The sequence below is a fragment of the Zootoca vivipara genome, chromosome 2 (assembly GCF_965207765.1).
Source record: "Zootoca vivipara chromosome 2, rZooViv2.hap1.1, whole genome shotgun sequence".
Taxonomy (NCBI): domain Eukaryota; kingdom Metazoa; phylum Chordata; class Lepidosauria; order Squamata; family Lacertidae; genus Zootoca; species Zootoca vivipara.
This window is the reverse complement of record NC_142584.1, coordinates 58,270,818-58,285,534: the sequence shown is the minus strand read 5'-3', so window position 1 is coordinate 58,285,534 and position 14,717 is coordinate 58,270,818. Positions and strand designations below refer to the sequence as shown.

The 14,717-nt window shown below is 45.2% G+C and overlaps 1 protein-coding gene across 1 annotated transcript; it reads right to left on the bottom strand.

The window, feature by feature from the left end:
• Positions 1–5,140: 5,140 nt before the first annotated feature.
• LOC118078896 (epididymal secretory protein 4) lies at positions 5,141–13,072 on the bottom strand. The gene is made up of 6 exons (XM_088664348.1): positions 12,963–13,072; positions 12,545–12,678; positions 11,849–11,919; positions 9,123–9,212; positions 6,471–6,569; positions 5,141–5,166 (listed from the first exon to the last, which is right to left on the bottom strand). The coding sequence occupies exons 1-6, from the start codon at positions 13,059–13,061 to the stop codon at positions 5,141–5,143; spliced, it is 519 nt and encodes a 172-aa protein (XP_088520474.1). The 5' UTR covers positions 13,062–13,072.
• Positions 13,073–14,717: the final 1,645 nt, after the last annotated feature.

Below are 14,717 nucleotides of genomic sequence, written 5' to 3'. Positions count from 1 at the left end.
CACGAATTCGGTGCCTATAAACAAGGGAGTCCGCCAAGGCTGTATACCAGCCCCCTATCTCTTTAATTTGTATATAAGTGATATGAGAAAACCCCTAATCAAGTCGCCCGTCAATATTCATGCCCCCTGCCTTGTGGATTACCACTGCCCACTGCTTCTGTATGCAGATGACGCAGTAATTCTTTCCTATTCCCAAACTGGCCTAAATAGAGCACTGAAGATCTTTGCTTCCTATTGTCAAACCAATCAGTTAACCATCAACCATTCTAAATCTAAAATAATGATTTTCTCCAGAAGCCGAAAACTATGCAAGTGGAAGCTCGATGGAGCATCAGTAGAACAAGTTTCCAAATTCCAATATTTAGGTATATTTTTTCAACAAAACTTGAGATGGAAAGCACAAATTCAATATCTACTCAATTAGGCTAAAACTCTGTCCCACGCACTTCTTCATTTTTATTTCTCAGATGGGGCTCTGCACGTGCCTTCGGGGTTGAAGATGTTTAATGTGAAAGTAGCTGCCGTACTTGCATATGCTGCACCACTTTGGGCTGCCTTGGCAAATTTTGCCCCTCTTGAGATCCTGCAAAATCAATTTTTACGCCGTCTTTTGAAACTTCCCTCATGTGTGAGCAATGCGGCTATACATCTGGAACTGAAGATGCCCTTGCTAGAGACGGGTTTTCAATTACTGGCTAACACTCTGGCACAGATTACCAAATTATTATCTAGCCCAGTGTTTATGGCATGACGAATTCATCAGTCCCTGGGCCAGTAAGATCCATGCCAAGCTTTTATCTTTTTGGAATCTCCCCCCTAAAATCTTTAAATTTTGATCTTACCACAGTAAAAAAATTATCAATCAGAGATTGGATGATATAGAGTTGCAACGTAATCTTATGTTGGGCGGGGGGGGGGGTAATGTTTGCCTCGGCACATGGGCGTTACTCCCGAACAGCATGTTCCAGCTTATTTATCATCTCTCTCTATTGCCAGCCATCGTTTTGCATTTATCAAAGCGAGGTTCAATGCTTTCCCTTCCAACGTCCTTTTTCACAGATTCTCTAAGGGCCGAGTCTCAGTTCTTTGTTCCTGTGATAACCAGTCGACAGAATCCCTTCAGCATATAGTTTTTACTTGCCCTCTGTATAGTGCTGTCTGGATGAACCTACTGAGACCATTAGTCCAAAAATTCTCTGGACTTCCATTAGAGACTCATCTTGCCCTATTACTGCGAGACACCGACTCGTTTGTAACTTTGCAAGTCGCAAGATCTTTAACTTCTGTTCTGTTCTATAAGAGGTGAAATGGACTGTTACATGAACCCCGAAAGCTTTTACTATTTTTATGTGTATATGCGCTTAAAGCTGCAATAAATCTATCCATCTATCTTTCTGAACTGGGTTGGTGGGGAGAGTTGATCTGTATTCCCATTGTGGCACTGAGCTGAGAAGACAAGTTTCAAGTCAGGGTAAGTATAATCACTCTGTCCTTGCTGGTCTTCTGCACAGACCCCAACTTCCCAACCCCACTATGACAATACTGCCACTGAGGAAAGCTTGGTGGGATTATTATTATTATTATTATTAATTATTTGTACCCCACCCATCTAGCTGGGTTGCCCCCGCCACTCAGGGCGGCTTCCAACAATTACATTATACATTAAAATATCACAGATTAAAAACTTCCCTAAACAGGGCTGCCTTTAGGTGTTTTCTAAATATCAGGTAGTTGTTTATCTGTCTGACCTCTGATGGGAGGGTGTTCCACAGGGCGGGCACAACTACCGAGAAGGCCCTCTGCCTGCTTCCCTGTAGCTTTGCTTCTCGCAGTGAGGGAACCGCCAGAAGGCCCTCAGTGCTGTATCTCAGTGTCCGGGCTGAACGATGGGGGTGGAGACGCTCCTTCAGGTATATAGGACCGAGGCCGTTTAGGGATGGATCCGGTCTGTGGAGTGGTAGTCCCTCCAAACTCAGGTTAGATAATCCAATGGTCTGATATCCTGGATACATTTAAGCATTTCATTCTGTGATAAGCCTTCTACCTCTTTTTGGGGCGGGGGGCAGCGGCGGATGTAAGCCTTTAAGCTCTGGGCAAACTTGGGTGAGGGGAGGAAGGCAATGCCTCAGAGATCATGTTATCTCTGCACCCACCCAGGAATGGAATGTGCCAGCCTTCAAAAACACCCCCCTCAACATCCCAAGAGAACAAACATATTAGTTTCCTTCTTCTGAAGTACAAAGGAGTCTCCACAATCTTTGATCAAATGCCAAATGGCCATTTGGGCAAGATGAATCTCCAGCCACATCTTTGTACGTGAGAGGTGGGAAGGAAGGAAATCAAAAGTAATGATGTTATTCCTCTATAGGCTGCCATTGAAGGTCACTCCTCTCAGTTGCTCAGGGAATGGGCTGCATTGCCAGCCCACAAATAAACCAGTTCCCTTTAAAAAAAATAGCCCTGTTATGTAGCACTCTGGGTGGGGACAGCATTGATAAGTGGACACGGATCAATGGATTCAAACTACAAGAAAGAAGATTCCACCTAAACATTAGGAAGAACTTCCTGACAGTAAGAGCTGTTCGGCAGTGGAATTTGCTGCCAAGGAGTGTGGTGGAGACTCCTTCTTTGGAGGTCTTTAAGCGGAGGTTTGACGGCCATATGTCAGGAATGCTTAGATGGTGTTTCCTGCTTGGCAGGTGGTTGGAATGGATTGCTCTTGTGGTCTCTTCCAACTCTTTGATGCCATGATTCTATGTTATGGTTGGCATAACAGAAATCTGGTGGAACACAGAGAACCCATGTGACACAGATTCAGGTAGGTAGCCGTGTTGGTCTGACACAGTTATATATAGTTACAGTTAGGTAGCCGTGTTGGTCTGACGTAGTCAAAACAAAATAAAAAAAATTCCTTCCAGCAGCACCTTAGAGACCAACTAAGTTTGTCATTGGGCGCAGCTTAGTCCCCACGACCCGAGAAAGCTCAATCTGGGGTTCTTTTGGGGGTCCGCGGCGCTCTCGCACCTCCCCCTCCTTCACAGTGCCAGCGCTCAAGGTTTCCTTGCCGTCCTGTAAAACTCGATCAGCGCAGCAGCTCACTCGGCTCGAGCTTTGATTCTTTCTTCTCGGGCGAGGTGAGGGGCAGGCCACAGAGTCTTCAAATGTCTTCAAAGCACATCCCACTCATGAACTTATGCAAGAGGGAAGAACAGAGTGGGAACAGCAGGGTTATTTTTAAAGGGAATTAATTTATTTATGGTGTGGAACAAGGTGGAGTCTCCTTTGTGCTGCAGAAGAAACATGCTTGTTCTCTTGGGTTGTTGAGGGGGATGTTCTTGAGGAGGATGTTCAAGGCTGGCACATTCCCTTCCTGGGCAAGTACAGAGATCAGGGGTGCTCCGTGGCATCTCCTCCTCCCTCCCCACGCCATCTCCACAAGCTTGCCCAGCCCTTAATGACTTGTGGTCTTTTCAGCAAAAGACATAGAAGACCTATTACAGAATGAAATGCTTAAGCTTATCCAGGATATTAGATCACTGGATCACACATGCTGGGTGCTGGTGGTGGGAACTGCCACCTCAAGGACCTGATCTGGCCCACCAAACCTTCCCCGGCGGCAGCACTCCCACAGGTAGGGGAATGTGCAGAAGACCAGCAGGTGCAGAGCAATTGTCCCAACCATGGGTTGAAACTAGTACACCCAGCCCAGTGCCAAAATGAAAATATAGATCATCTCTTGCCATCCACCCTCCTCACAAAATAGATCTGATGAGCAGAGGGGAGATGGTCATTGTTATGTACTGAGCTGAATCCTAGAACAATAGGATCCAGAATGCAGCAGTCTGATTGGTCCGCAGGAGCCACCCAATCCAGCTCCAGGTGGAAGTGAAGCAGCAACCTGATTGGCTTACAGGAGCAGCCAATCAGGCTGCTGGCAGAAGTGAATCTGCAACCTGATTGGGAATGGGCTGCATTGCCAGCCCACAAATAAACCAGTTCCCTTTTTAAAAAATAGCCCCGTTATGTAGCACTCTGGGTGGGGATAGCATTGATATAGTTGGCGTAACAGAAATCTGGTGGAACACAGAGAACCTGTGTAACACAGATTCAGGTAGATAGCCATGTTGGTCTGACACAGGTAGGTAACTTCTTCAGATACACTGAAAGAGAATTCACCAGACCTTTATATATAGTGAGAGGGTGGGGAGGGATAATACTCAGAAGGGTGGTGGGAATGGGTGATTGGCTGATAAGTGTGGTAATCTAGAACAGTGTTACAATCTATACAGAAAGTCTTAAGAGGCCTGGCTTTGCCTGATGCCAAAAAGGGAAAACTGCAAGCACTAGGCTAGCTCTGCTGGAGAGGGTGTCCCAGAACTGAAATGCCACCACTGACAAGTCCTTTTCACTAATAGCCACCTGTGGTTTTCATTTGATGAGGCAGCTAACAAAGCCTAGCTGTTCCTATCCAAGTAGGGTCAGCAGGTGAGCTGATGGAAAGCTTTGTATTTGTATCTTCTCTGCCCTGCTATTTTGTCCCTCTCTTTTTTGAATTACAACCAGCCTCTCACTTATATTCTCTCACCCTTCTGTACCCATTTCCCTTTCCACAGTGCTCATTCCAAGGCTTTTTGGAACAGGTGGAGCTCACTGGCTTACATGCAGGAGGTGCCTGCCTTCCTTTAATTGAAGGAAGAGCATGTCATGGGCAAAACCTTTCTAATTCCATGATTCTGGGGACCTGCTCCCAATGCAGAGTAGACAAGGGGTGGCCAACATGGTGACCTTCATAGGTTGTTGAACTCCATCCATCAATACTATCAGTCCCAGTCAGGTTGGCCAATGGGCATGGATGGCCGAAGCTGGAGAACCATATTGGCAACCTCTACAGCCGAGCACTCACTGGGCAGATGCTTTGGCTGCTTGATGGGTTCATATATGTTTATCTCCCATTTTGACCTCCAATAATGCATCTGACAACGTTTGCAAGATCTAAGCAATGTATTTATTTTTAAAATAGTTTCAGGAGAGGGAGGAACCCAAAGACATTGTTGTTCTGATTGCATCAATTTCTACAAGCCATTGATGCGTAGTCATCATCGTCTCCACCATTTTGTGTTTGTGAATGAATATCTGGCTATCAAGCAGCTGTTGGAGTGCATTGTTCTAAGGGAAAAGGGGAGAAAAGTGTGTCAGGGAAACTGATGAGGAAGAAAATGTGAGCAACTCATATTTATTTTTTTCGGAATCAGTGGCAGATGATGCCCATTGCGATTGGTGTCATGGGAGGCAGGTAGGCCAACAGTAGATGCAAAAACCAGGGCAAATGACAGCTGCAACTACAGCCAATGAGAAGCAGAGGCAAGTCATTTTTGTTTTGCCCTCACCGATTGAGTTCTACAGGGGCAACACGGAGATGGGGTTTTCCAGTCTACGGCCAAGTGGAAGCTGCCTCATTGCAGCTGGGACTGAAGATACTTTAATTATAATTAACTGGAATCTGAGCCCCATAAGGCAGCCGAAGTCAGAGTTGCTAGGCCCAACCAGGCCACCATCTAGAGCTGGGATCTAGGTAAAAAGGTAAAGGTAAAGGACCCCTGGACAGTTAAATCCAGTCAAAGGTTACTATGGGGTTGGTGTGCTCATCTTGCTTCAGGCCGAAGGAGCCGGCGTTTGTCCACAGACAGCTTTCCGGGTCATGTGGCCAGCATGACTAAACACCTTCTGGTGCAACGGAACACAATGGCAGAAGCCAGGGCACATGAAAATGCCATTCACCTTCCCACCACAGCGGTACCTATTTGAACTGGCATGCTTTCGAAATGCTAGGTTGGCAGGAGCAAAGATAGAGCAATGGGAGCTCACCCCATCATGGGGATTCGAACCGCCAGCCTTCTGATTGGCAAGCCCAAGAGGCTCAGTGGTGTATACCGCAGCGCACCTGTGTCCCTCAGCTGGGCTCTAGCCAGACCCTGCCCAGGAACCACAATTGCTGATGTCCCACCACCCCAGCTGAGGGATGTAGAACAAACTCCTTCCTATCCATCCCCACTGCTAGGTCCAAATTGTCTGCTGCTCTTAGCCAATCAACCCCTTGCTCATTTCCTGATAGCTTGTTTAAGCATGGAAATCAGACCTCAGTTAATTTCAATGATTTAACTACAGTGGTACCTTGGTTGTTGAACGTAATCTCATCCAGAAGATAGTTTGACTTCTGAAACGCCTCAGTAGCCGTTCAACTTCCGAGGTGCGTTCAAAACAGAAGCATTTATTTCCAGGTTTTCGGCGAAAACTGAAATGTTCGACTTCTGAAGCGTTTGACAAGCGAGGTACTACTGTACTTGAACTGTACTTGTGATCCAGATCAGTGAATCTCCCTGGACTAAATATCGATCCTCAGATTCTGTTTCAGACAGATACATTCATTTTTTATCTACAATAAAAAAAATCTTGAGTCCAGGTTGCTTTACCAGCGTTAAAGTATTTGATGTTTGCCTCAGGAAAACTTTGCTCCAAGACTAATTTCTTGAATTTTTCTTTGATGTCATCTTCCACGTCTGGCCCCCTAGCTTTAAACAAAAGCAAAGGTTGAGTAATTTGTTGTTCTCAGAAAAGCTGAAATATCTGTTTTATGTCTATAGAGCACCCAAAGTCTCTTCTTCCCGCCATCTTCTCTGGATTGTGCACTAGACAGTCAGAAACAGAACCCCCATGAAACCAGAGAAGAGGATCTAAGCAGGCATGGCCAAACCTGGCCCTCCAGAGAGTTTTGGGACTGCAATTCCCATCGTCCATGACCACTGGTCCTGTTAACTAGGCATGATGGGAGTTGTAGTCCCAAAACATCTGGAGGGCCAAGTGTGGCCATTGCAAAGGAACTGAAAGCCTACACAGGTGCTGACTGTTCCTATTTGCTAGTGGGAGGCTTCATGGTAGCTGCTCTTTCTGCCGGATCATTGTTAATATTGCAGCCCCCTATTGCCTTTTATTTTGGGGACACATTTTTTTCTTCATGTGAAGTTCTAAAGTGGCCATTCTTTAGGGTACAGCTCCCTTTTCCAATATATCCCTTCATCCCAGGAAGGGTTGATTATTCCATTAGCCACTTTTTATTCTAGAAGATTATTGTAGCCAAGATTTTAAATATGTTTTCCTCCTTCTTTTTAACTCTGTACAGTAGAACCTCTACTTAGGACTGCCTCTACTTCGGGCCCAATCCAAGTCGTGACTCCGGCAGACCTGGAAGAAAATACCGGGTTTGCCACGATTCACACATGTGCAGAAGCAGCTTCTGCTCTTTGCACACTCGCAGAAGCAGCCACTGCCACCTGCACATGCGCAGAGGCATGCTACCGTCAAATGCGCCTGTGCACAACGGCGTTTCTACCAGTGACCCAGATCGATATACGGACGGACCTTTGGAACTAATTAGGTCTGTAAGTAGAAGTTCCACTGTACAGTATAGATAGTTGTGGATAGCAAAAAAAGTGTTTAAATATTAGCCGCATAACGACAAATGAAAGATAACATAAGGAATATAGTTGACATAACTGAGTATTTGATGGCCAGGAATGATAAGCAAGCAGCATTAATATTTATTGATGCGGAAAAGGCCTTTGACAATATTTCTTGGGAATTTATGAAAAAGAATTTGGAACTAATGGAAATGGGACAGTTATTTAAAATATTAAAGGTATTAGAGCTATATATTCAGATCAAAAAGCTAAATTGATTGTAAATAATGTGTTAACAGAGAATTTTGAAATTACGAAAGGTACCAGACAGGGTTGTCCGTTATCTCCATTATTATTCATTACGGTCATGGAAGTCCTTCTAAGAAATTTGAGAAATGCAGAAAAAATTAAGGGAATCGGTGTCAGTCAGAATGAGTATAAATTAAAGGCCTTTGTGGAAGATTTTAGTTATAACAATGGAAGAACCATTAACCAGTGCTAAAGCAGCACTGGAAAGAATTCGGACAGGTAGCTGGTTTTAAATTAAATAAAAAGAAAAAAGAAAAATGCTTGTTAAGAGTAGGAATCAGGGTCTAAAAGATCAATTGCAATAATGAAAAGGTATAGAGGTGGTTAAAAAGGGTAAATAATTTAGGAGTCTGGTTAACATCTAAAAATTTAAATTTGTTTAAAGACAATTACACAGCAGTATGTAATGATATTCATAAGTCTGATGTTATGCTTAAAAATATGTGCAAACACACACACACACACACACACACACACACACATATGTATAGATAAAGATATTCAATAATGTTGCATTCTATTTTTGTATTTTAACTAGATCCATAATTGGATTGAAGAGAACTTAGGGTATCCTTCCATAAACGGATGCCTTCCAGATGTTTTAGGCAAAACCTTCCACCAGCCACCAAAGTGTAGTACAGGAGGGACAGGCAGGGCAGGGCCAACTCCTTCAGGACAGCAGAGTGATGAGCAGCACTGGCTCTGCCTCCTTCCTTTGAACTTTTTCTGCTCTGGCTGGTCAATAGAAATACTTGCTACCCAGAACTTGAAACTGAGGTTGCGTCTTTCCTCCCCTCCCAACCCATTCTCCTTTTGTGAATTTTAGGGCGTGTGTGTGTGTGTGAGAGAGAGAGAGATGGAGAGAGAGAGAGAGAGAGAGAGAGAGAGAGAGAGAGAGAGAGAACTAACAAGTACAGTGGTGCCTCACTAGATGAATTTAATTCGTTCCACGGGTCTTTTCTTATAACGAAAAATTCATCTAGCAAATCCCATAGGAATGCATTGAATTTTATTTTATTTTATTCCCATAGGAACGCATTTATTGAATTTCAATGCATTCCTATGGGAAACCACGATTCGCTAGACATTTTTTTCATAAAACGAATTCATCTAGCGAGGCAACCTCCGCTCAAAAAATCCTTTCGTTAAGCGGAAATTTCGTTAAGCAGGGCATTCGTTAAGCCAGGCACCACTGTATCCTTTTTGCTGAACCACATATATGCCACAGGGTGGAGTGAGGGTTATTGGTTTGTTTTTGTTTCTATTGTGTATTTTGTGTTTTCTTATCTAGTTTTATGTTGTGAACTGCTCTGAGATCTATGGGTGAATAAAAATAACCGCCATCCCCATAACACATACCAGACAGGAACAGGGCCTCATGACTTGATTTCTTCACGTAAAGCATGATATACTTTTCAAAATCAACATCTATGACATGAACTTCACCATCTATACAGGAAACAACACAAGACATCAGTTGAAGGAAGCGGTTTCCCCATATATTGGCTGTTGGGGGGGGCAAGCAAATTGGGATCTGCCACTCTTAGTCGTCTTAATTATTCATTCTTTCTCCCAACCCCTCATTTAATATGTCTTCAGATGTAATTTTAAGTGAGGTGAATCTCCATGCCTTAATAAGTGTCCTGCCCAGGTCCACTGCCACAGATTGCCCTACCTAAAGCAGGCAGTGGGAACCACCATTCCTCCCCCCGTCGTCTTGCTCCCTGTTCTTACTTTCCCCCTCTTTTAGCCATGGTATTAGGCATGGCAGACTCTCCTCCAGCTCCTCAGTCAGAGAAGACGGCATCCTTCCCAAAAGGAAGATGTTCGTGTAGCCATGGCTACAAGTACTATGCTGAAAATCTAAAGTTAAATGTAAATGTTGACTAGCTACCATAGGAAATGTATGATAATGTGGACATTCTCTCAACCCCTGTCCCAGATGGCCTTGCTTTGAGGAAGGACCCCCCCCTGTCCCTTTCTCAATGTGTGACAGGGAGGAGGGGGAACCCTAGACCTTGCAGAAGTCTTGTTTGGAGAGCAGTAAAGCAAATAGGTGGCAGAGAGGCTCCAGACGCTGGGAACTTGCTACCCCTTCTGTTGCTACTTAACTTTGTTGAGAGCTGCCCACAGAGGCTGAGGTAACCCGGTCAGATGGATGGGATATAAGCAGGGGCGTAGGAAGATAGGGGCGGTGGGGGCGGATCGCCCCGAGCGGCACGATCCCAGGGGCGCCATCGCCGCTGCCTGCCCCGCCCCCAAAAGGCATGCCACGTCACTGCGCACGGTGCACCCCACCCCAAAAAGCACGCCACCTCATTGTGCATGGTGCGCCCCGCCCCCAAAATGTGTGCCACATCACTGGGAGCAACACGCCTGCTCTCTGCCCCCGGTGGTGGAGCATGAAGCTCTGCCGCTGGATATAAGTAATAAAATTATTGTTTTTGTTGTTGTTATTTGCCTGCCTCTGTTAAACTAGAACTTTTCCTGTGGCATCCCAAGGGCTTTGGAGAACCTCACTAGAAAAGCAAAAACTAGCTGTTTTGGTCCATTTCCAAAATAATAAAACTCTCTAGGTGTGCATTACATTTATTTCAACCAACCCTAGTGTCAGGAAAGACTGGCCAACTTTTAAGTTCTCCAGCACTCTTCACCGAGCACAATATTACCAAAAGAATGAATAATCCACCCACCCACCCAAAAAACCAATCAGACTGGGTTGGTATCTATGAGGGCAGCGTATAGGGTCAGTTGCAAGATAAAGATTGCAGGATGACAGAGTCCCTTCCCAGAGCAATACAGATCAGTTGTCTGGCCACCTGGGATTCTGCGATAAAAAAAGCAAAGGCTGCTCCCCAGGTCTGAGAACATAGATCCCAGCTGTTACCCAGAACTCCCTTGTGCAGCCTGGAGTGAAACACTCCAGTTCCTCCTGGTTAAGCAGAGGGGAGATCTAAAGAGAAAACAGGAGTCTTCCATTTTGAAAAGCCCAAGATTGATTTTGGATGGCATACAAGGCAAATCATATATTTCCAAGTTGGGAAGTAGAGGCATTGGTTTAACCATCTGCCATGGGTCTGTCTGCCTTATCAAGAAGGAACCCCATAATCAGGGGGTAAATCACTTCCTTTGCAGGTAGAATGTCCGTGCTTCAATCCCAGATGTTGTGCAACTTAAAAGGATTCTGTTACTGGGGTAGAAAGAGACGCCTGACTCCAAAGAGCCACCGTCAGTCCAAGTGGGTCAATCTTAGACAAACAGACAAATAGTTTGTGGGAGTTTCCTGTTACTGTGATGTCTCCTTTAATAACCTCTGTATCCTGCTCTTTTGCCCTGAGATCACAAAACGCAGATTGGGATTTAAAAATATTTATAGGTTTTGTTTGAACTGAGGGAAAATCAGCTTGCAAAAGAAGGGTTTGCACGAGGTAAAGACGGGCAAAGGACTTCCACATAACCAGATTTTACGTACCTTACATAACCATACCTTTAACTCCTCATTTGCCCTTCCTATCTCTTTGTTATTTAGACTGATAGTCTCATGCTGGATCCTCTTTACAACCCCCTCCTCCTGCTTCCACTTCGCTCTTTAATCTCAAGGTGAGAGATCAGCTTGAAACGATCTTCCGAAAGAACTATGGAGCAAGCATGGCGGCCTTTGCTTTCTCAGACTACTAAGCTTTAGCTAGACCCAGTGTTTTCTTTGCAAAAAAAAGTTTAGGGGTACTCTCATTTTCCTACTGATATTGAAATACTGCCCCTCAATGAGGCCAAACTTAGATTGACAAAATGTTTAGGGGTATGTGTACCCCTGTGCCCCCCCCCCCCAGAAAAAAGCACTGCCTAGACTTAGAAACCTTTTTCTAGCCTTGTTATGTATTTCCTAAAATAAACAACTTTATTGGGGGGCAAGTGATTGCACTGCTCTCCTCCACAAAACTCGATTTTGCACTCAAAAGAAAGCATATAAATGGGGAAAAGAACAGATGTTTGAACATTTGCCCAAATCACAGCATCTGGATCTTTTGATCATAAAACATACTTTGTCATCAGGTAATAGGGTGGCTCATGGCACTCGTACTCACCGGTAAATTTGAATACACCAGGTTTGTCTGTGTGCTTTAACATAGCAGTTGCTTCTTTGCAGACACCGTCCCTGGAAAAGAGAGCTAAATGAAAGCACTTCAAAACCAGATACCCAGCCTGCTTCTGCCTTGCCTCCCCCACTTGTATTTCTCAGGGTGTCAGAGCCACTGATGGAAGAAATACAGTTCCAGTAAAATGCCTTTCTGTCTGCCGGAGGGAAGGATAGCTGGAGTGTCAAGAGGAGCGGCACTCTGACCAATGCCTTCAAAATGGACAGGCCTTCTTGGAGGCCTCTACATTATCAAATGTAGGTTTCCACAGGATTACTCATCTCTCCATTGACATTCCAGCAATGTTTTATTTATATCACTATGCCCAACCTAAGTAGCTCTTTATGATACATTAAGATAAAACAAGACCCCCCACCAAAAAAAAGAGATAATAGGGGATGGGAAACCTGTGGTCTTCCCTAAGCAGCAGCTCTACACAAAATCTGGACATTGCTCCATCCAGCTCAATATTGTCTACACTGAAGAAACTTTATGCCCTTTCCAAACCATCTCAAAATGATTTCAGGGGAAATCAGGGCTGTGGCTCCGTGGCAGAGCACCTGCTTTGCATGTGCAAGGACCCAGGTTCAATTCTCAGCCTATGCATGATGGGAGGAGAGGTATCAGTTGTAAGATACTAACGACATATAATTAGCGGTGAGTTTCATATCTCCATCTGTAACCTCCACAATGTGGTCCATCGGTGATATTTTCTGCTCATACTCAGTCAACTCAGGCAGCTTGGAAGCCATCCCGATGGGGTGCCACTTCCCGACAGTCTAAATCAGAAGGATTTTGATTGACATTTTAGGGATCAGAAGAAGTTGACAAGGGTTCATTATATAACACAACCCACCTCATCTCTAGTATTTTCCTACCAAAGCTAGGAGCATATATCAAAATCAGGCAACTATTAATCTGCTGATAGCCAAGCTTGTGGACCTGGGGGAGAGGAAAAGGGGGACCCAAAAGCAACAGGGCCTTTACTCAAGAGCAAAGCTGCTTGGGTATCCTATCCAGGTAAGGCTTCCCCAGCTGAAAGTCCCATCTGCAAACGTCTTACCTTTTGGGGGTCAAAGTTTGGGACCACAGGGATGTCAGCACTGACAGGAAATATGTAGTCAGGGGTCAGTCCAAACACCAACAGCAGCACAGCAATCATCCTGGAGCTGCTTCTCTTCTGCTCTTGCCGTGAACACCGTGTGCAGGGGCAGAGAATGATGGTCCAGGGTTGCAGAGGCCCATTTTAAATATCTGTCTTCAAAGGTCTTCAAAGCACATCCCACTCATGAACTTATGCAAGAGGGAAGAACAGAGTGGGAACAGCAGGGTTATTTTTAAAGGGAATTAATTTATTTGTGGTGTGGAGCAAGGTGGAGTCTCCTTTATACTTCAGAAGAAACAAACATGCTTGTTCTCTTGGGTTTTTTGGGGGGATGTTCTTGAGGAGGATGTTCAAGGCTGGCACATTCCCTTCCTGGGCAAGTACAGAGATCAGGGGTGCTCCGTGGCATCTCCTCCTCCCGCCCCAGCCCATCTCCACAAGCTTGCCCAGCCCTTAATGACTTGTGGTCTTTTCAGCAAAAGACATAGAAGACCTATCACAGAATGAAATGCTTAAGCTTATCCAGGATATTAGATCACTGGATCACACATGCCGGGGGCTGGTGGTGGGAACTGCCACCTCAAGGACCTGATATGGCCCACCAAATCTTCCCCGGCGGCAGCACTCCCACAGGTAGGGGAATGTGCAGAAGACCAGCAGGTGCAGAGCAACCATGGGTTGAAACTAGTACACCCAGCCCAGTGCCAAAATGAAAATATAGATCATCTCTTGCCATCCACCCTCCTCACAAAATAGATCTGATGAGCAGAGGGGAGATGGTCATTGTTATGTAGTGAGCTGAATTCTAGAACAATAGGATCCAGAATGCAGCAGTCTGATTGGTTCGCAGGAGCCACCCAATTCAGTTCCAGGTGGAAGGAAAGCAGTAACCTGATTGGCCGGCAGGAACAGCCCCGAAGTAGCCAATCACGCAAGGCCCATTGTGTAAATAATGTATATAAGCAGACGTTTTTGGGGAAAGAGCCATTCTTCTCTTCTTTTTCTGTTGCTACTACAAGCTGAATAAATAGAATGAAACATGGGCGTAGGCAGGGGGGCAGGAGAGGGCTTGTACTTGGACTTTTATCAAAAAGAAATCAGTGTGCAGCTAACTGACACAGCTTCTGATTCCCATGACCCCAACGTACTATTGAGGCTGTTTAATCATTTTATGGTGGATCTTACTGCCTTTTTTGCGATACCTCCCCAAGTGGTAAATCGCAGCCAGTATACCTCTGGTGCCCCCTGGTATGACTCTCAGTGTAAACAAGCTAGAACCCTTTTGCGCTCAATTTACAATGAGTACAAGGCCTCAGGTGCTACTAACCTGCCAATTACATATTTCCAAGCCAAAACGGCCTATAGACAGGCCCTAACAAAGGCTAAACGCTCCTGGCAATCGAATCGCTGGCAGGCTTTAATTGCAGCATCCAAATTGCATAGGTCACGTGAATTTTGGTCACTAATTAATAGGAGAGTGAGAAAATACCCCCTGGCTGTTATCCCTGCTCCTACTTGGGAGCAGTTCTTGTGGAAGTGCTTCTCACAGGTGGACGCACCATCTGCCTGCTTGGAGCACCTGTTTTGCCATTTACCCATTTGGCCTCCTACCGACTCGGGGTCAATAAAAGACTTGATATGTCAACTGAAAGTAGGTAAGGCACCTGGGCCTGATTTGGTCCCAGCGGAGGCCATGAAGTCATGTCCTGAGTG

Coding starts and splice junctions, on each gene's coding strand:
- LOC118078896 (XM_088664348.1), bottom strand. CDS start 13,061: ATGATTGCTGTGCTGCTGTTGGTGTTTGGACTGACCCCTGACTACATA. Junction 12,679..12,962: donor CAAACTTTGACCCCCAAAAG/GTAAGACGTTTG, acceptor CTTCTGATTTAG/ACTGTCGGGAAGTGGCACCC. Junction 11,920..12,544: donor AAACTCACCGCTAATTATAT/GTCGTTAGTATC, acceptor TCTCTTTTCCAG/GGACGGTGTCTGCAAAGAAG.